The 22,316-nt window shown below is 36.7% G+C and overlaps 1 protein-coding gene across 1 annotated transcript in view; it reads left to right on the forward strand.

Annotated features, from left to right (window-relative positions):
* ZCCHC4 (zinc finger CCHC-type containing 4) overlaps window positions 1-22,316 on the forward strand; it is a 44,418-nt gene that overhangs the window by 9,783 nt on the left and 12,319 nt on the right. Inside the window, 5 exon segments of the mRNA XM_081161554.1 lie at window positions 426-701; window positions 1,118-1,198; window positions 9,634-9,706; window positions 13,517-13,667; window positions 15,026-15,126. Of these exon segments, the coding sequence (XP_081017680.1) occupies window positions 426-701; window positions 1,118-1,198; window positions 9,634-9,706; window positions 13,517-13,667; window positions 15,026-15,126 (682 nt within the window).

Below are 22,316 nucleotides of genomic sequence, written 5' to 3' on the forward strand. Positions count from 1 at the left end.
AGAACTTGAAGAATGATCTTAATTTCTCATTTTAAAATGACTGTCGTACTGAGCCAGACTGTTTAACACTTCGAAGTTAGAGCACATGGATTTGTCAATAAATTTAAACGTGATAGTGGTCTCCATTACTACTAAGTTGTTTGAGTAGTATATTATGTTCACATTTTAAATGGGTATTGATCTTCATTCAGTGACCGAATTGGAGCATCTCAATTCTCATGAAATTGCTGATTCTCTTCCACTTTGTAGGCGTGCAGCCAGACATAAATTCTAGCCAACAGTCCACAGATTTTTCTTACCTCTGCTTCTTTATGCAGTAGTCTTTAGGAAATAATACTTTTTGCATACTAAAAATAGCAAAAGTAAATTGTCTTTAAAACAACAAACCTAAAATATATTCCTTTGTGTTCTGTTGTGTCTTGAAGGTACTTGAAGTTTGTTGAGTTGCCATTGTCTCAGAGAAAGTTTTGTCAAAGATGTCAGCAGCTGCTCTTGCCAGACGACTGGGAGAAACATCGTGAGCATCAGGTCCTAGGTGATATATCTGTCGCCCAGTTAAAAAGGCCCAGTCAGCTCCTTTCTCCGCTGGAAAACAAGAAGACGAATGCTCAGTATTTGTTTGCCGATAGGAGCTGTCAGTTCTTGATAGACTTACTTTCAACCCTTGGGTTCAGGAGAGTGCTGTGTGTTGGAACACCAAGGTATGTTATGTGATTTTTTAAAGACTTTACCTAGCACCACTATTTAAACTGTAAGAAGAAATTATCAAGTTCCAGGATATAGCATAAAGCTTTGAGTATACAAAGTAGTATAAAGCTTAGTCCCTCTAAAGAAGTTTGCAGTCTGTATTCCATTTGAGAGAAATCTTTATCGATTTCTGATATACGATAGGAGATTCTTTCTGATTTGATTCTTAAATTGTTTATTATTTTAGACTTCTCTCAGAGAAGTTCTGCCTTTCTAAAAATATTTGCAAAACTGAAACTTTGGTTTTATCTGCCAAATTCTCTTCAGTGTTTTATTAAAATATTAGAAATATTAAGAGAACATTGAAAATTTTTTGGTTTATATATTACTTGTAACTTCTTCTTAAATCTGCTTTCACCGATTGCTTTAGGTTGCATGAGCTGATCAGGTTGAAAGCATCAGGTGACAAGAAGTCTAACCTTAAAAGCCTTTTATTGGATATTGACTTTCGGTAGGTTTATAAAGTATAATATTTATTCTCATTCATTGTCTCCTGTTTTTAATGTTTTCCTCTTTTTAATTGTTTATTACCCATTATAATAATCCTAGTTAACATTTAGAAATAATAGGTTATAAGGCATTTTTTAGTCATATAAAGTCCATATGTAATCTTCTATATTTCAAACAGAGGCAGTGAATTTCTCTTTTTTTTCCTTTCTTTTCCCCTACTTTACCCTCTCCTACCTCCCCCCACTCCCCTTCCCTCTGGTAAAGTGAATTTCTCTTTTCCCTAGTGTGCTTCCTAAATTTTCTCCATGAATGTGCCTAGCTATCTTTGGCTTATAATTTAGAGATAAATTCCTATTGAGTGAAATTTCCTCTCATATACTTGTTTTCAATGATCACCCTGAGCTTCCTCCAGGAGTTTGTTTCATCATGTTTTAAGTAGGATAAGACATTTAATATTTTTACCAGATGATGGGCATGTTGTTGTCTTTCACTGGACCTAGCCTAAGTGAAGGACGTCAACCTGGGGAGCAGACAGACCCCAAGGCTGAGGACTAGCCTACGGAGAGCTTCAGAGTAATAGGTGGGGACAGACGGATTTGAGACAGAAAGAGGACCACGCCTTGACTCTCCCCTCTGGCGGTAATTTAGATGATACAGCCTTTTGATTTATAACACTACATGGCAAATATGTTTATGCACAGTCTATATAAATTCGGTAAATTTGAAGTACTCTTCTAGTTGCTGTAATTATTTAAATTCCTGGAGTTTGTGGTGAGTCTATAAGAAACTGTGATTTAGTATCTTGAATATATTGAAGGAATCAGGCTTTGTGTTTCTTTTTATTTAATATGTTAGAGTCTGTTTGGCTAATATTCCAATATTTGTTGGAGAAAATCTATGAAATTACATATACTTTTTCTCACTAAAAACAAGGCACACAGATATTTAAAGTGAAAAAGTCACACAAAAAAGTATAGCTTTTATAATTTATTTTTACTTAGATTTCCAAGTCACATTTGGGTTATCTAAATATAAGCAGCTATTGCCCTAGCCAGTTTGGCTCAGTGGTTAGAGCATTGGCCCAGACTGAAGGGTCCCAGGTTCAATTCCGGTCAAGGGCCCATACCTCGGTTGCAGGCTCAGTCCCCAGCCCTGGCTGGGGTGCGTGCGGGAGGCAACCAGTCGATGTGTCTCTTTCACATCAATGTTTCTTTCTTTCTCTCTCCCCTTCCATTCTCTCTGAAAAGCAATGGGAAAAAACACCCTCCAATGAGGATTAAAAATAGATAAATAAATAAAATAAGCAGCTACTTTTCTCAGGAATAACCCACACTTTCTGAACCATCCATTTCTTGTTAACAGGACTAACAGTTTAGGAATATCCGCTTGACATGAGTGATCTTGGCAAAATGGAATTCCATAACTGACAACACAGAGTCCTTAAAGATAGACTCAGTTTCTTTTTCTAAATTGAGAGAGAATTTACTTAAAATTTACCATTTTAAAGTATATATTTCTGCAGTTTTTGGTATATTCACTATGTCTTGTAACCACCATCACTATTTAATTCCAGAATACTGAAAAGAAACTCCTTACCCATTCCCCTGACAACCACTGATCTGCTTTCTGTCTCCATGGATTTGTCTGAGTGTTTTATATAAATAGGATCATACAATGTGTGATCTTTTGTGCCTGATTCTTTCACTTAGCATGTTTTCAAGGTTTATCCACGTCATAGCATATAACAGTACTTCATTTGTTTTATGGCTGTGTAATGTCCCATTGTATATAGATATATTAATTTCTTTTTTTAACTACCATGTTTTTTCCTAAAGTAGTAGGTTGTTAAGTAATTATAAATGTTTATTTTAAAGGTAGAAGTTTAACTTTTGGATTCTTTATTGTAACAATATTAATAATAACTGGTATTTATTGAGTGCTTGTCATGTGTCAAGCCCTGTTCTAAATCATTTGGTCCTTACAGTAGCCCTATACGATAGATGCTGTTGTCCTCACTTTACAGATGGAAAAACTGAGGTGCAAAGAAGTTAAATAACAACCAAAGTCACAATTTAAAAGTTGCCAAGTCAGGATTCAAACCCAGTCAGTCTGGTTCCAAAATAAGTTAGCCTCTGGATATAGCTTTGCTTTTGAAATTATACATAAGCCTTCCTCATATAGTCCATTTCTCTCTTGTCATCCTCCTGTCTTTCCTTTTCTGCCTCTATCCCCCTGCCTAGTTCCACAGTGGTTTTCAAATGAGTCAATAACTGGTTTCCAGATTATTCATATATTCAAAATAAGGCATTCATATTAGTCTGGAATCTTTCTTTCATTAGATTCCTAAAAATTCATTTATATCAAAGAAACTGCATTGGATCACATTACTGGAGTCTGTGATATAGCAGGCTTTAGTTCAGTCAAGATCCTGGACCTCACACGATGTTGTTAGGGGTCTGTCTTTCTCTCTCTACTTCTCATCTGTCTTTCTCTGTGGGTGGGTTTTATTCTACAGACAGCTTCCTTCATACTGCCAGGGACTTTGCTGGGCAGTAGCTTTAGCTTACGTAGTCTCAACTTAACTGCCCAGGAGGAAGAAGCTGTCTTTCCTGAGTGCTCTAGCAGCAAAACTCCAGGGAGTCCTCCACTTAGCTTGCCTGGGGTCATGTGCCCATTCCAGAATCATCACTGTGGCCTGACAGATAGAGTGCTCTGGCCTGCCCCTGACCAACCACATGAAGTGGGTTCTCCATGGGAAACAGGGAGGCATAGGTGCTGGAGAAACAAACGAAATCCTATGTCCACAGATGAATTATTTAATGCAATAGGTATCAGTTGTCAGCAGCACTAAAATCCCTACTTCGTCACTTCAGTGAAAATGGTAGTGTTGTCTTTCCAATAGTATGGTTTCTTGAAATTAAATTATATAATGAATGTGATTTCATTAAAGACAAGCTTTTTCTAAGCTAGCTGTGGCTTATACACAAAAGAACTGGAAAAAATCATAGTGTTTCATCTCAAAGAACTTGTTCATTTTCCAAGGATCTCTGGTTTACTTTTTTTCATTTTGAAGGAAACATGATCTTTAATGTTTTCACCCCAAGCATTTTGGATTTTGGCTTTTTAGACCTTTTTTATGCCTTTAAAATTTTTAAAAAGTAGGTTCATAACTTATAGTCTTTTTTTTCACTTGCTGTATTTTAGGCACATTTAAAAAAATTGAGATATATTTTACATACATTTTTAGTAGTATTCACAAGGCTATGCAGTCATCACCATTGTCTTATTCCAGGACATTTCCATCACCTTTGAAAGAAACACTTCCAATAAGCAGTGTCTCTTCATTTTCCCCCTCCCCTAACCCTTGGCCACCACTAATCTACTTTCTGCCTCTTCTGGATATTTCATATAAATGGAATCATATAATATGCGGCCTTTAGTGTCTGGCTTCTTTCCATAATATTTTCAAGATTCATCCATGTTGTAGTATGCATCAGTATTTCATTCCTCTTTATGGCTGAATAATATTATATTGTATGGATATACCAAATTTTGTTTATCAGTTGATGGGCATTTGGGTTGCTTTCACTTTTTGGCTATTATGAATAATGCTGCTATGAACATTTGTGTACAGTTTTGTTTTCATGTCTCTTGGGTATTAATTTGCTAGAGCTGCCATTACAGAATACCATAGACTGGTGGGTTAAACAACAGAAACTTATTTTCTCATAGTTTTAGAGGGTAGAAGTCCAAGATCAAGGTGTTGGTAGGTTTGATTTCTTCTAAGACCTCTCTTCTTAGCTTGCAGATGGCAGCCTTCTTACTGTGTCCTCACATCATCTTTCCTCTGTGTGTGCACATCCCGCTGTCTTAGTGTGTGCATATTTCCTCTTCTTGCAAGGACACCAGTCATATTCATTAGGGCCCATCCTAGGGACCTCATTTTAACTTAATCACTCCTTTAAAGGACCTATCTCCAAATACAATTATATTTTGAGGTACTTGGGGTTAGGGTTTTAACATACGAATTTTGAGGGACACAGTTAAGGCCATAACAGGTGTCTACCTAGGAGTAGAATTGCTGGGTCATATGATAATTCTGTATTTAACTTGTTGAGGAACTGCCAAAATGCAGTTAACTGCATTTTATTGATGGCTTATGATGTTGAGCATCTTTTCATGTGCTTGTGGGCCATTTGTTTATCTTTTTGGAGAAATGTTTATTCAATCCTTTGCCCACTTTTAATTGGTTGTCTTTTTATTGTTGAATTGAAAAAGTTCTTAATATATTATGGATACTAGACCCTTATTGGATATATGGTTTGCAAATAATTTCTTTCATTCTGTTGGTTGTCTTTTTATTTTTGATGAAGTCCACTTCTTTTTTCTTTGGTTGCTTGTGTTTTATATATCATATCTAAGAAACTATTCCCTAGTACAAGGTTATGAATATTTATACCCGTTTTCTTCTAAGAGCTTTTTATTTTAGTTCTTGTATTTAGATTATTGATTTATTTTGAGTTAATTTTTATATATGGAGTTAGGTAGGGGTCCACTTCATTCTTTTGCATAGTTGCCTTGGAATCATTTGTTGAAATGATTCTTCTTCCATTGAATTGTCTTGGTACCGTATTGAAAACCAAATGACCATAAATGTATGGGTTTATTTTTGGAGTCTAAATTCTAGTCTATTAATCTGTGTTTCACACAATCTTGCTTATTGTTGCTTTGTAGTAAGTGTTGAAATTAGGAAATGTGAGTCTTCCAACTTTATTCTTTTTCAAGATTGTTTTGGCTCTTTTGGGTTCCTTGCATTCTATGTGAATTTTAGGATCAGCTTGTAAATTTCTACAAAAAAGCCAGCTCTGATTTTTTTATAGAGATTTCATTAAATTTGTAGGTCATTTTGGTGAGTATTACCATCTTAATATTAAGTCTTCCAGTCCATAAACATGAGAGTCTTTCCATTTACTTAGGTCTTCTGTAAATGATATTTTGTGGTTTTCAGTGTATAAGTCTTGCACTTCCTTTGTTAAATTTATTCCTAAATATTTTGTTCTTTTTGTTATTGTAAATTGTTTTCTTTAATTTCATTTTGTATTATTCATTGCCGTTTCCTTGATTTACTTTTTAAGAAAAACAAAATTGTGACAAAATATACATAGCATGAGATTTACCATTTTAACCATTTCAAATGTACTATTTGGTAATGTTAAGTAAGTAAAGTACATTTACATCATTTGTGCATCCATTCTCCAGATTTCTTTTAATCTTACCTGACTTAATTTTAATTTGAAAGATTTAAATGGCCCCATAACTCTTTTGCCTTAAATGCCATACCTTGTGATTTTACCTTTCTTGAGCCTGGAGTTGCAATCTCTTGGTTAGAGTAGGGAGTAGGGTATGTGGGTAAAGTTATTTTTATAACTAATGGAATACACTGATACTTTTTTTTCATCTCTCTAAACCTCTGTGTGTGTTGCAAACAAAAGTCAAGGTGTTGTACTAAGAATATCCTAGCTTAGTTTCTTTGATCCTGTACTCTCTTACTGAGTGAATTCTACAAAAGGTCAATATTGAGTGTTAAGAGAGAGCTGGTCTATTGAAACACAGGAGTAGCCAGAATGAATTCAGTCTGCTGCCTGTATTTACAGTATCGTGGAGTGTGTGGTTGGTTCAGAATTGTCACAATTAAATCAGGAAAAAATTCCTGTGTGATATAGAATGGCAGTAAATAGTTACTGTTGTCATTTTGACTTTGGTTTGTTGTTGCCCTACAAAAGGTCTGTCAAGGCTGCAGAGAACTGCCTCAACTCCAGCGTTTTATGTAGATGTGCTATAAATATCCTTTTTAGGGGGTTTAAGATATGAAGTTAACATTTACTAAGATGGATTTCTATATGCTCTAATTTTAGCATTAGAGATGTGAAACTCTATTTGGCAAACTATCATCCAAATAAAGTTATATCAAAAAAATGGATTTCTTGGGTTCATTTCATGAACTGATTTTATTCAGCTCTTGATTACATTTCCTGTGTGTAGAGCATGTTTCACACTTGGTAACTGACTCATTTAAAGAGAATGAATGGCCAAATTAAATGAATGTCCTTTTGAGCATTTTTCAAGTGCATGCATTTCTGATTGGTTTTGTTTGCCTTATTGAGTGTAGAGAATAAGTCTTTGTGGCCAATTTCATTTTAAGAGGGTAATGTTGAGTGATTTTTCATAATTTAAAATATGAATAATTATGCTCCCTTGTTTGTATTCGGTGAAACTTAGAGCTGAAATCTAGGCTTTTTTCTTTCTCTGGCTCTGCCCACTGCTGCCCAGAAAGTTTTGGGCAGCTGTGCTGTGTTGAATTTTATGTAAATAAAAATTTTTTTTAATTAAAAAAAATGACTATTGTGTCATTGTAAAGCAGTGAAAAATGGAGAGAGAGGTGGTAGAAATATATTTAAAAAGCGGTTGTATTTTTTTTGTTTTGTTTACACAAAGCAATGCAAGAGAGAAGAAAAACTCTCAAATGATAGTTTACTCACAGCTGTACTAATATTGATAGATACATATTATTTAAATAACCGGGATATATATATATATTATCAGCTATTTGGAATTTAATTAAAGAGGAAGACATTTGTTTATTAATGGTAATTGACATTGTTCCACACTGTTTGGAATGTTCATTAAGTTACAGTATATAGTTAAAATATTTTTCAGTTATCCAAACCTTTTGTTTATTTCTTCAATGCAAATTTGTTTTATGAAATTAGCAGATGTACTGACAGTATCTTAAATAATATTATGGGATAACATATTGAGAATGGTGAACAGCTGTCTTCATCTCCAGAACAAGAAGAAGTGGTTTAGATTATAGGAGTGGAGATTTTGGTTAGATGTAAACATAATTCCCTAATAGTAGGGCATTAAGACATAGATCTTTATAGCTGGTGTTTATTAAAATAATGATACCTAACATTTCAGTATATGCTGTGTAGCTGGCACTGTGTTAAGCACTTTACATACATTTTCTTATTTATTCTTACCAAGGCCTATGATGTGGAAACTACTATGTTTCTCATTTTGTAGATGAGGAAACTGGGGCTCAGATAGGTTAAATAACTCACTAAAGTTACACTGCTAATAAGTGAGACCCAGAGTTTGAAACCAGACCATCTGACTATAGAGCCTGTGCTTTTAGTCACAGTGTAAAAGGCAGATGGCAAGCCAGGGTTGCCCATTATAATACTATGGTTGGTGAATCAGGCGTAGACAGTGATGGGTCACTGAGAACAGGAGTAGACACACGAAGCGCTGCTGTCGTGATCTCATTGAAGAAGTCGTATAAGTGAGGATGTGTCCCTGATTTTTTTTTCAGTCTTTCCACTAGGTTATGCATTCTGTAGAAGGATGATGCAATTCATATGTGAATTGTTTAAAACAAAATTGTCAAAGTTCAAAATCCTACTGAGATAAAAATGAGGTTTCTATAATATATGAAAAACTCAGAAATCAGCAAGACAGACATTAAGACCCATATACATAAATGGAGAAAACAGAGACAGACAGTACAAATACACCAAAGGAAAGAAGAAATCTCAGTCTTATAAGAAATCAAATAAAAGCAAATTCAGACCATTATGTGGTATGAATTTTACCTAGTAAATTAGCAAAAATTTATAAAATGTTAATACCCAATGCTGGTATTCTCATTCATTGCTGATGGCATTTTAAAGTAGTGTGTTACTACTACACTTGAAACTAATATTATATGTCAACTGTAACTGCAAAAAATTTTTTAATTAAATGAAAAATTTTTTTAAATAAAGTAGCATGTTAGAAGAATAAAGTGATTCAATCAGTAAATAAATATCCCTCTTTCCTGGCATTAATTCAGTAAATAGGAAATGCACATTCTTTTTTTAATGTATTGGAAAGCATATTTTATAAAGCAAATATGCACTAGACAAGAAAACCTTTGCATTAAGTACTTTTTTTGTGTGAATCACAGAAGAAAATACAGTAATTAACAGCTGTTGAGCAGAAATGTTGATTTAGTATTTTCCTTAAAATTATTAACTGTGATAGATGTCTTTTAATTGCCAACCTATCTCAAGCTTAAACTGCATAATAATCTACCAGTAACCTGATTGTTTATGTATGCTCTTCTGGCCCATAAGAACATATATATTTTATATATAAGCGTTCATAGTTTTATCACTGCTTTCTTAAACTTGGGAAGATAATTTAAGTTTGTCATCATCCACTGTTACCGGCTGAGATTTTGAGAAAGTATTCTTTACTTGAAAACACTTAAAGCATGATGAAATAGATTTTATTAAAGGTGAGATTTCATAGTTTTAAATTTTAGTTTATATTTATTTATTGTATAACTATGACTAGACAAGTAACTCCGGTAATAAGCAAATTATTTTACAGGTATTCGCAGTTTTATATGGAAGATAGCTTTTGCCATTATAACATGTTTAACCATCACTTCTTTGATGGAGAGGTAAGAATTATAACCATTATCTCTTTCTTCTCTTGTGGAAGAACAAATTCAAGAGTATCTCCTTTGTTATTTTTCCAAAGTCCCTTAAGATCAAATTGTGCCTGTTCCACCATTTACTGATAGAGATATTTTATTCATTAACTGTGTATGTACTGAGCTTCTAGAATTGATCAAATTAGTTCTCTTTCATGACTATTCACTACTTTTTGAGTAAAGACCCACTTTCTTTCCAAGGCCCATGTGGCTCTGTGTGTCTGACCCCTGCCACTGCTTGAGCCTCTCCTCTCCCTGCTCCTGCTCTGCTGTTTGTGTTCAGGGCACATGATTTTCATCTTGAACCTCCATCTGTAACTGGCCTTTTCACCACAGGGTCTTTTTGCCCATGTTGTTTCCTCTGCCTTCTACTCTCTTTTTGCCTCCTTAACTTGACCTCATGCTTCAAAGCTCTGTTCTAAGTCACTTTCTCCAGTCTCCCTTGAGCCCCAGGCAAGGTCAAGTTCTCCTTCAGAGAGTTTTGATAGTTAAATAGTTCTGTGGTAGTTTGGTATATACCTCCTTGGTAAATTTCACGTCCCATTTAAGGAGATTTGTGGTTTCATTAGATTAATCCTTAAAAAGTAGTATCAAGAGTGCACCCTAATGTAAACTATGGACTCTGTGTGATGAAGATGTGTCAACGTAGGTTGATCAGTTGTAACAAATACACCCCTCTGGTGGGGAATGTTAATAATGGGGAGACTGGGCATGTGGGATATCTCTGTACCTTCTCAATTTTTCTGTGAACCTAAAACTGCACCCAAAAAATAGTCTTAGAAAAAAGATAGTGGCTTAAAACAGAGCTTTCAACATGATGTTAATAGTGTCACTGTGAACAAACAGCACAGCAGAGCTGATCCTCCCACTCCTAGTTTGAGCTCTTTGTCAGTCTTATTACAAAATAAAAAATAAAACCACAGCCAACCAAGTAGTCACACCTGACAGGAGGTTATAAATTTGAAAATGTTTTGGAATTATCAAGACTACTTGAAGCATATCTCTGAGTGTGTGTGTCTGTGTGTTTGTGCGCATGCGCTATGCTTTAGTATATATTGTGCTTTAAGGTACTAGCTAATGACAGAATGAAAACAAAGCAAGACTGAAAAACAAAGCATTTAGGAAATGAAAATAAATTCTGAGTTGTAGGTTGGGATTGAAAATGAGTCTCTTGATTTAGTAAGTACAGCCTCCCATCAGAATCAGTTTGGCATTGGGATAGATCTATTTTTTAGCCGTGATAGCATGAAAAGCAAGTGTTGAAATAAATAACAGAATTAGATGCATTTTACTGTTTCCCAAAGGGTTTAGTGGTTCATCACTGGGATTTGAGGACTGATTAGTGTGAAGGAGCGAGGGGTTGAAAAATCACGTGACAACAAGTGATGAGGGACTTCTCAACTAGGACAGTGGCAGTGGGAAAAAGAGGAAAGATGTGGATTCTATAGGCATTTCACAGATGGAAACAAGAAGACATGGTTGTAGTCATGTTGTACAGTTGAAATTTAAAAAGTAGTACCTCGATTTTTAAAAAAAAGACTTGGTGATAAGTGTTTTTGGGAAGTCAAAGATGACTTGGTGTGACCTGGACTCTTATTTCATCAGAACACAGGGCAGAGAAGTTCAGAAGTGAGGTTTGGAAATGTTGAGTTTGTGGGGCTGGCGGTGTATTGATGTGGAAGCATCCAGTGTGGCCTCTTCAAACTGTGGAGCCTTGACCTCAGACTGGTGACAGAGATGAGGAAGTAACCGAGTTTATATTACTGCCCGACAATGCTGCAGGAGTGGGTCAGGGGTTGGTTATTTCTTTTTAATACCATGCCGTGATTTTGCTTCTTATTTTGAATAATAATGACAAGATTAGAGTAAAATTACATTTAAATACCTAATAAGTTGGCTAGCAATTTCATATACTTTAAGAAAGTAACATGCAATTAACCTTTTTTAGGAAATTCTATGTAACTTCGATTGAAAGTTTATAGAATTACCTTATGAGTTTCTAGAACAACGTTTAGAATAAGCTGCCAAGACTGAGCTCCACTTTATCTTTCCCAGTGGAAAACAGTCGTCCAGCTCAGACTTTCCTCTCTCTATTTTAGGAAGAGCCTCTAAGTAGCCCTGTAACTGTAGAGATTGATCTACAGAAAACTATTTTAATGTTTTACACTCTGCCCTTTTTCTGTCTGCTTCCTGAGTCAAGGTTTTCAGTGAAGATGACCATCTTCTAATCAGTCACTAAGTATTTGGGGTCCACGAGGTGCCTGTGAAGGTGTGCAGGGCACTTTGGGGATAGAAGCCTCTGTCCCCCCACCCAGCACTTTGTAGTCCACTGGGTTAAATGCAGGCATTTCCTGCACAGGATTTTTCATAGCAAATAATAGAGTATTTGGATGACAAAAAGTGTCATATGAGTTAATGGTAAAGGGGTTTAAAGTATGTCTAGAGCGTGGCATTTAAAATGCCTAGCACTTTTTAGTGATAGCCGAGATGAAGAAAAGAGTTAAGTTACAGTCTGTGTCGGTGGCAAAAGGGAGCATCTGTTTCCAAAGGTGTCAACATTAGGATCCTTGGCAACTTAGGAACCCAGATTCTTACCTGGAAGGATTGTCTTAATGTTTTTTAAATTTGGTTAAGAGTTTAGGCCTAGTTTACTTGTTTATTTTCTTTTTTCTGCTTTTAACTCTAAGGAATCTGAAGGTTTTTTAGTAACATCATCTGTGCTTTAGGTCCTTATTCATGTAGGCAGGTTAAGAAAGTGCCAGGCAGCACTTGAAAAATGATTAACCTTCTTGACACACTATCCTTTGCTGTAGGACCTCCAGTAGGAAGCTAATAAAGACTCTCCTAGGAAAGGGATTGGGATGTGGTGCTTTTTCCTCTCATCCGTTGGGTCTTCTAAACTGATTTAGTAGTAGAACAATATGTATTTTATTATAAAGTAAATATAGGTTTATTAAAGTTTAAAATACCATTAAACTTTAAAAGGATATGCTACTTAGTATGTTGTTCACTGTTGATTGGCTTTTATAGATGAGTACATACTTGAAAACTATTACAAAGTCAGTTGACTGGAGTTATTATAGATGTACTTCTCCCAAAGCAAAAAATTATACACATCCTTGACAGTGGTTAATGTTAACTTTGCAATTACTAAACATACTTCAACCAGTTTGCTGGGAAAATGTGTTACTAGCCTGGTTTCATGGCCTGGATAAGTGTTATTGTTTGTGACTGTCCCTTCGTTTATTTATTTACTGTGCATGTTCGGATGGATGTGTCTGTCACTTACCTGGTACTCAAAAACATGAGCATGTTTAACTGGTAATTGTAGCTCTTATTAAACTGAACACATGGCAGTGGACAAACCAGATAGGAAAGAAATATGTCTTGTCTTTGTGTCCCCAGTGTTTGGCACAGTCCCTGCTTCTGTTTGTTGAATTGAATTTCTCGTTGTAGATAGTGTTCATGGGTAATGAGTTTCTCTCTTTTAGGTTACTAAATTTAGTTTTTTAATTTAACCATTTGAAATGTGTAGGCCTCTGATAGTGATGGTATTTGAATTTGCAATTTAAAAATCTGCTTATCAAGTAACCCAAAGATAAAATCTCACAGGGGCTGAATGAGAGAGGCAGGAGGATGTCGGTGAGGGACTCTGGGGTGGCAGATGGGTGAAATTTCAGTACAAAGAGTGAGACCGAGCCCAGTGCATTCTCCTCCAAATAGGACGAAGTGCCTCCTTCTGGTCCTAATACAGAAATGAATTTTTATTTGTTCCAGGTTGCCCTTGAAGTATGCAGAACATTTTTACAGGAAGATAGAGGTGAAGGAGTCATTATGGTGACAGATCCTCCTTTTGGTGGCTTGGTTGAACCTCTGGCTGTTACATTCAAGAAGTTAATTGCTATGTGGAAAAAAGGTCAAAGCCAAGGTGTGTAATTTATTACATACTGCAAAATAAACATGTATCTATATATATGCTTTCTGTCAAATGTTAGCAGATCTCAGTGAATCAGGGCACTGATAAAATATGCATGCCTTGGGTTCTGGGCTTTTTATAAAACAGGCTTATTTGATAATGGAGCATATTTTATCATCATGATACACTTTGTATTGTCTTAATCATGTGTTTTTAAAATGGCTCGTACGTAAAAAAATTTTGGGGAGGGGCATAAAGGGACTTTATGAAGAATAGCAGTGAATTATCATTTTTTCAATGAAAGGCCGCTATGAACTAGGTACTGTTTAGGTGCTAGACTTAGAGTAGTAAACAAGACAGCCACATAGCTCTGTCGTCATGGACTTGACATTTCCTGTTCCTAAAGTCTTGCCCAGAACTCTAAGATGGCACCCGACCTCTGGTCCAGAATGCTAAACTGCCACAATTTGGGTGAGAAAGTCATATCCAGTGGCCTGACAGTGGTTATCAGTGACACACAGATAGGTCCTAGAGGCAGAGTATTTGGCTGAGGGTTGTTACTCCATTATTTCAAGTGCCTTGGGACTTCCAAGTATTTCATATAGTCATTTAATTGGTCTGTACAGTAATTTTTTAGTTTCCAGCTCACCAAGTTGATAAATTTTAAGTGTCAGGAGTTTGTGATCAAGTTTCTCCATCAATTGTGCTACATAGTGTGTTTTGGAACAGAATGCAAACAAAATCTAAAATATGACTCATAGTTTTAAGTATTCCACTTATTTTCAGTTCTCAAGTCACTTTATCAGAGTGGATAAAGTGTATGTTATTGGGGAAGCAATAGAGAGCTTCATGGGCTTGAATTCCAGTTCTGCCACTTATCTGTTGCATGAACTTGAACCAATTACTTAAATCTCGTGACTTCATTTTCCCCTTATGTAAAATGGGACTGTTTTATCTAACTCTGTAGGTTATTATATGCAGATAATATATAGAAAGTACCTAGCATTGTGCTCAGCCTATTATTAGGTGCTTTGTAAATAATAGCTGTGTTCCTGCCGCTTGTAAAAATTAATATATTTCCCACTTTTTTTTATAACGTCTCTGCCTTTACAAATACTATTGTGATATGCATGTAAGGATTACTTCACATAACTTTATAGCTGTGCTTAGATACAAAAGAACATTTCCATTGCCTTTGGGAAAGGTCTCGTTGTAAATGGCGCTCAAAAGGACATTCCTTCCTTTTGAATGGTTTAAATGTATTGAATGATTATAGTTTCTTCTGATATCAGAAGCTTTCTAGTTATAGCTGTTTTATTTTTTCTTTAATATCAATTTCTTACCTTTCCCCCCTTTTTGTGATCCATTAGATAACAATCACAAAGAATTACCCATTTTCTGGATTTTCCCTTATTTTTTTGAATCCCGAATTTGTCAGTTTTTTCCAAGCTTCCGCATGCTGGACTATCAGGTATGGTAAATATTCTGTCTTTTTGCATGGTTGGGGAATGTATATTTAGCTTAAATAAATATTCTGATAAGACTCTCTGTCAGTTTTAGTAAATGAAAATACTATAAACTGTGATAAACACTAAAATACCATATGTAGCTTAGTCGAGTGGTACTCAAATGTCTGTTATCCTTATGGTGCTTATTAAAAAATATATTCTTGCCCGGCTGGGCGTGGCTCAGCGGTTGAGCATCGGCCTAGGATCCAGGCAATTGGGGTTCGATTCCTGGTCAGAGTACATGCCCGGGTTGTGGGCTCGATCAAGGGAGAGGGAGAGAGAATAGAAACATCAATGATTCCCATCTCTCTTCCTTCCTCTCTCTGAAATCAATAAAGATATATTTTAAAACATATATATATATATATATATTCTTAGCCTGGCCGGTGTGGCTCAGCAGTTGAGCATCGACCTATGATCCAGGAGATCACAGTTCAGTTCCCGGTCAGGGCACATGCCTAGGTTGTGGGCTTGATCCCCAGTGGGGGGCATGCAGGAGGCAGCCGATCAATGACTCTCTCATCCATTGATGTTTCTCTCTCTCTCTCTCCTTCTCCCTTCCTCTCTCTGAAATCAGTAAAGATACATTTTTTAAAAAATTTTAAAAATAAAATAAAAGTATATTCTTAGGTACCAAAATAAACCTACTAATCAAAATCAGAGGGTGGAGCCCCACAAAAAATATTTTACTAAGCTTCCTAGGTGATTTTGAAATGCAGCTGGGTTTTAGACCAACTAGTCTAGTCTTTTATCATCACCAGAAGATTTTATAGCACCCCAGGTAATGCAACAGGTTTTCTCTGTTTAGAGGTTGTAGAGAAGTAAATAGCTTCTTCTGGTCCGTAGACTGCCATGAACACTTTATTGTGCAACTCTGAGGGTTCTAGGAGCTCTAAGGCGAGGTGTGCCTCAGGTCATGGGGCATCAGAGAGCAGAGATGCTGAGGTCTGTGAATGTGAGCGTGAGTGTGCTGATTCAGGGTGGAATTGACTAGACCTTCACATCTCTGCCCAAGGCCCTGGGAACCTGCCTTAGGTGAGAAGAGACACCAGAGGCCATGGGGACCCTGCCTTTCAACCCGGTTTTCTGCTTTAATGTCCATTTTGCTGTGTTCCTGTCCTTGAGTTCTGAAGTTAACCCCATGTTGCTATAACTGTGTGTGGTCACCCAGTGGGCACTGCTTCCTCTTTGTAATTATATTTTTCTATTTTAGTTTTCTGAGCAATTGACTATCCTCTGATGAAGGCTCTTCGTCCCTATAAATGTAAATGTCTTCACTAGTTATTCCAAGCCAGCAGTAGGTTCTAATCTTTCTAGTCTTGAGGATATTCCATTACGAAAATTATTTAGGAGTTCTGAAAGGAGTGATGTTACTGAAAATGAGGGGACAGTCCATGCCTGTGATTTCACCCCAAATAGCAAATACAATTTTGCAGTATTTACTTCCAGTCTCTTAATTTTAAAAGCAGTTTTACATATTTGTAATCATAGCTGATGAATTAGAATTCTGTTTTCTTCACTGTGTCTTATATAAATGTACATTTTTTAATGTAGCTACATAATTATTATGCTTTTAATAACTGATTTATTTCATTGACAGGCTATGTTACCATTCTCTTCTTTTTGGACTTACAGGTTGTTTCTACTTTTAAGGTCCTATAAATAACTCTACCATAAACATCTTTTATTCATATAATTTTCTCCCATGTTTTACATAACTTCCTTCAAATTCCAAAACTAAAATAGAATTCTAAAAATTACATTATCAAATTTAATGGACAGTTTGATGACTGTTGGACCATATTAACTGGTTCCTTCCCAAAAGTATTTAACACATGCCATTTTAACCTTGACTCTCTGAGCTCTGCTTTAGACAAAATCCACATCATAATTCTTCTTAGAGGTGGTTTTCTTTCCTTTTTCAGGCACCCAGTTTTCTGTTTCTTGTCTGTGGGATGCTTCTAATATTGACATTTGCAATGCAGAGGTAGCTGGCATATCCTAAAGATGTTAACTAAGTAAACTAGTTCCTGTTTCCAGGAGCATGTGCTGCCTTTGACAGTGAATTATTATCTAGTACAATGCTTGGCACATAGTAGGTGCCCTACATGTTGAACCAAAACTTAATTAAAAAGTTAGCATGAATTCTGGATTTGAAAGGAACTGAGCTTTAATCCTGGTTCTGCCACTCACTAGCGAGGCACATTTTATCTAACTCTGAGCTCATCTTACCTGTCAAATGAGGATAGTAATACTGTATCTGTCTCAGGGTTTTAAGAATTATATGAGACAGTACATTGAAAAGGCTTAGCCTAGGCCCTAGAACACAGCAAATGTAGAGTGAAGGTTATTGCTATCAGCATTGTCATAATCATCACTATTGTCATTCAGATAGTCCCAAGGTGGGGGTAAAACTCTCCTCAGGACCTTTTTTGTACAGACTCTGAGACATTAAAATTGCAAAATACAAGGTCCCTCAGAAAACTGATCCATTTATTGTGGACAAGAGTTTGAAATGGTGAGAAGGCAACGGCAGATCTGGAATAAAGCGATGAGAAAGGTTAATGTAAAGTAATCCATTATCATTGGTTAGACAGCCTATTTTATTAGGAAAGAACTTTTGCAAATATTGGAGTTTTAGTTTCGAGAAATAGTTTCAAGCTTCAGGATTATTGGATTATAATAAATAATTTAGTGTATTATAAAAATAGGTTCTAATTAGGTCATGGGTATTGGACAAGGTGAAAAGCAATCTTCAATAAAGAGAAAGGCTACTTGTAAAAAGAAAAATTAGAATAATATCTGTAAAACAAAACAAATACTTGTTTTTCATGATTTCTATTGAAGATAGGAACACCACTGCTCATGACATGCTCATTGGGGAGACTGATTTCACCTTGTCTCTTGGAGCAGCGATTTTCAACCGTTTCCATCTCATGGCGCACATAAACTAATTACTAAAATTCTGTTGCACACCAAAAAATATATTATATTTTTAGCTGATCTGACAAAAAAATATAGGTGTAATTTTGATTCACTCACACCAGGCAGCTATTGTTGTGTTGGCTGTTCTCATATTTTTTGGTTGACCATCTTAAGGGAAAAGAGGTCAGTGCCCTGACTAAATAGTCAGCTATCGCATGTTTTAAAATCCCTGTGGCTCACCGGCTGAAAATCGCTGTCTTGGTGGATTTAAGCTTATTTGTTGTACCTCCCCTTTCATGATTTTTACCTTTGTTTCTGAAAATTTATCTGGACTTAACATTATTATTACCATCATAATCCTCCTCCTCCTCCTCCTCTTCCTCCTCCTCTCCCTCTCCCTCTCCCTCCTCCTCCTCCCCCTCCTCCTCCTCCTCTTCCTCTTCCTCCTCTTCCTCCTCCACATCCTCCTCCTCTTCCTCCACATCCTCCACCTCCACCTCCTCGTCCTCCTTGTCCTCATCCTCCTCCTCCTCTTCCTCCTCCTCGTCCTCTTCCTCCTCTTCCTCCTCCTCCTCCATATCCTCCTCCTCTTCCTCCCCCTCCTCATCATCCTCCTCTTCCTCCTCTTCCTCCTCCTCACCCTCCTTCTCATCATCCTCCTCCTCCTCCTCCTCACCCTCCTCATACTCCTCCTCCTATTCCTCTTCCTCCTGCTCCTCCTCCTCCTCGTCCTCCTCCTCTTCCTGGTCCTCCTCCTCGTCCTCCTCCTCCTCCTTGTCCTCCTCTTCCTCCTTGTCCTCCTCTTCCTCTTCCTCCCCCTCCTCCCCCTCCTCTTCACCCTCCTCATCATCATCCTCCTCCTCCTCCTCACCCTCCTCCTCCTCCTATTCCTCTTCCTCCTGCTCCTCCTCCTCCTCACCCTCATCATCCTCCTCCTCCTCCTCCTCACCCTCCTCCTCCTCCTATTCCTCTTCCTCCTGCTCCTCCTTCTCCTCCTCTTCCTCCTCCTCCTCCTCCTTCTGGGCCCTCTGCTTTCTTTTCTTCCTTTCGCTACTTTAGCCTCATTTCCTGGTAATTTTTCTTTTGTGTCAGCCACCTTTATCAAATAAAATTTGAGAGTCTCCTCTCCTCCTTCACAGATCTTTTCCCGTAGGTCTTGATTAGGCCTTTCTGACATTGCCTGAGATGATTATAGGCCCCCAAACCACAGTGCAGCAAAAAACCAAATATCACTAAATCTTTTTTAGAGATATTTTTCAGGTGAGAGGAAGGCAGAGATGCTGCACATCTTCATAAAATATAAATTATGTAGACTCTTCCATGATAAAGCACTTGATGAGTGCAGGGTAAAATAGTTATCAAAGACCTGGGAAACTAAGGTTTTATTAAAGGTAGATTAGAAAGGAAGAGTGTGATAATGAAAAGAAATCCTGATTTAGAGTCAGAAGTTTGAGTCCTAGTACTTTTTAGAGACTATTTAATGTTGGGAGAAGTCACTTTATCTCTCTAGATCTGTTTCCTTACCTATAAAATAAAATAAGATGAGCCTGGTTGGCGTGGCTCAGTGGTTGAGGGTTAACCTATGATCCAGGAGATCGAAGTTCCGGTTGCGCGCTCAGTCCCCAGCAGGGGGTGTGCAGGAGGTGGCTGATCAATGGCTCTCATCATTGATGTGTCTATCTCTCCTCCCTTCCTTTCTCTGAAATCAATAAAAATATATTTTAAAAATAAATAAAATAAAATGATTGACCCAGAAAAGGGATGGCAGATAAATTTCACGTTTAGCTCTAAGCCTGCTAAATTAATTGGAGAATTTGTTGAGAATACCAGGCTCAGTGGTAGAGAGTAGTGTGGCTGATGAGTGATGTCTGTTCCAGGGTCAGGGTCAGGCACTGGTACTGATGACATTCAGGTCTTGCATTTAACATATCTGAACGAGATTATCTCACTTACCTTCTACCTGGAACATGCTATATGTTCTCTTATTTCTGCTTAATCTGGGACATTTGCCTGGATTGTTAAAAGTAGAGCTCTTTGCTTTTTTTTTTTAAGGCTATCTTTTAAAAAAAAATCATCCCATATAGAAAACTGTGTGTGAGTCTAGTAACATGTTTAGAAATGAAGATATTTTGAGGTATATGAAGAATCTCTGAGGTACAATTGTAAATTAAAAGATAGCAACTGAAATTCTTAAGACGCTATATGCAGTAAAACATAACGGGTTTGGAGTGGCAAAAGTAGATTTACAGTTGTGAGTACATGAAACAGTTTATTCTTATTCTTATTTCTTAATTATTGTATTATTTTCCATATGAACAACTGTAAACCTACTTTTACCCCATGCTGTGTGTAGTAATTTTAAACGAGGTTACATGGGATGTGGAGAACGTGAGTAAAAGACCTTGCTGCAGCCTGATAGAAGTTGGTTGATGGAGCTGAAGAGTTAGTTCACGTGCGATCTTTTCAATATACTGAAATTAAATAGAACCCAGTCCTTAGGGAGTTATGAAAATACAAGTACTCTGTTTTATTTAATCTTTGTTTCCCAGCATGACACCTGGAGCATAGTAGGTGCGAAATAAATGTTTGCGAACTTGAATGTCTTGGTTCCTGTATAACTAGTTTCAGTCTCATGTTACAGAAGAAATTTGCGTAGAGATGAAATTAAAAGTTAGGAAGTGCAGAGATTTTGTGCTTCCCCTCATTTCTATACAGTACTTCATCACATTAATCAGTTCCATGGGAGAAATTTTCTGTTTGAAAATGCCTCTCATCATCATTGTGAGTGAAATGTCAGGGATAATGATGGGAAAATGGTGTATCAGCTCTACTACTAGTGATATGCAATTTGCAAAATTGTGTTTGCTTTTCAGTGCTTCCATAGGAGGTTTATTTGTGTGGATGAAGCTATGAAATATGGATGTATGTTAGAGGTACATTAATTTACCCTAGCAGCATGCATTTTACATACCATATGTTTATAGTTAATTAGCACAACAAACCCGCATTTAAAAATAATAATAATCTCAATTAGGTTATGCAAAATCAAGCAATCAACCACCTTCCTGACACATACATTCTCTGACTCCTTGGGTAACCATAAAGAAATTGTTCTTTTTTTTCCTTCTCTCCCATCTGCTATCTATTATATTGCATGGAATATTCCATTTGCTAGAAATTGTTCTAGATACTCTTTTTCAACATTTGAAAATCTTTATAAGATTCTCTTGGGAAAAATTTTTTTTCTTATGATGCTCATAAATGTTCACAATACCTTTGTTGAATTTAAAAAGGTGCCATATATTTATTGAGTACGAAGAGGAGTACAATGGGGAAAATTATGAATTTAAATCATTTTAAAAGAAAACTACTGAAGGTACTATTTTAGGATGATTTGAAAGTAAAATCTACTTTTGTATCTTAGCCTCTAATAGGTAACATATATTAATAGAATTTTAAAGTTGTAAAGAAACATGGAGGTAACGTAGGCTAACTTCCCAGCGTAATAATCCTCTCCACTAAATTCATGACATGTAGTCATCTGTCCTCACTTGAATGCTTTCAGTGAGCAAAGTCCTACAGCCTTATAAGGCACCTCAATTTATTTAATAGCTCTAATTGTTAGAAAATTTTCTCATATTGAGATAAAATATGCTCTCCATTAACTTCTAATCATTGGTCCTACTTCTGCTCCCCAGAGCAATAAGGGATAAGACTAATTTTTATTCCACATGACACCCCTTCAGTTATAAAGTAGCTATCAGATCCTCCCAGTCTTCTCTTTTCTGAATAAACACCCCCAGTATGTTAAACTCTAAATCCTGTTCATTTCCATTACTTTCAGTGGAAATGAGCTGGTTTTATTAATGTCTCTTTTAAAATGTAGTGATTGAATGTGGGGCTTCAGCTGTGATCTAACTCCTTTCCTTGCTTTCCTTTCCAGCTGGGAGCCTGTGCCAGCTTTTACAGTTATGCTAGACTGTGGGCCCACCATACTGACAGCCTACAGAACCCCCCAGGGCTTTGTTGTATACTGCGCCGTATACAACACAGTGTACAATACAGTATACAACACAGCTGGGCCTTCTCATCCTGGGCTTATTTTAGTCTTCCTAAATCTGTTCCCCTGTAAACCTAGTAGGCGATGGCAGGGCCACAGAAAGAGCTTAGGGCTCTCCCTTTAAAGGCCTCTCTTTCCATTGTCATTAATTCCTTACATTGTTGTGAT

This window comes from Miniopterus schreibersii (genome assembly GCF_964146895.1).
Source record: "Miniopterus schreibersii genome assembly, chromosome: 1".
NCBI classification, from domain to species: domain Eukaryota; kingdom Metazoa; phylum Chordata; class Mammalia; order Chiroptera; family Miniopteridae; genus Miniopterus; species Miniopterus schreibersii.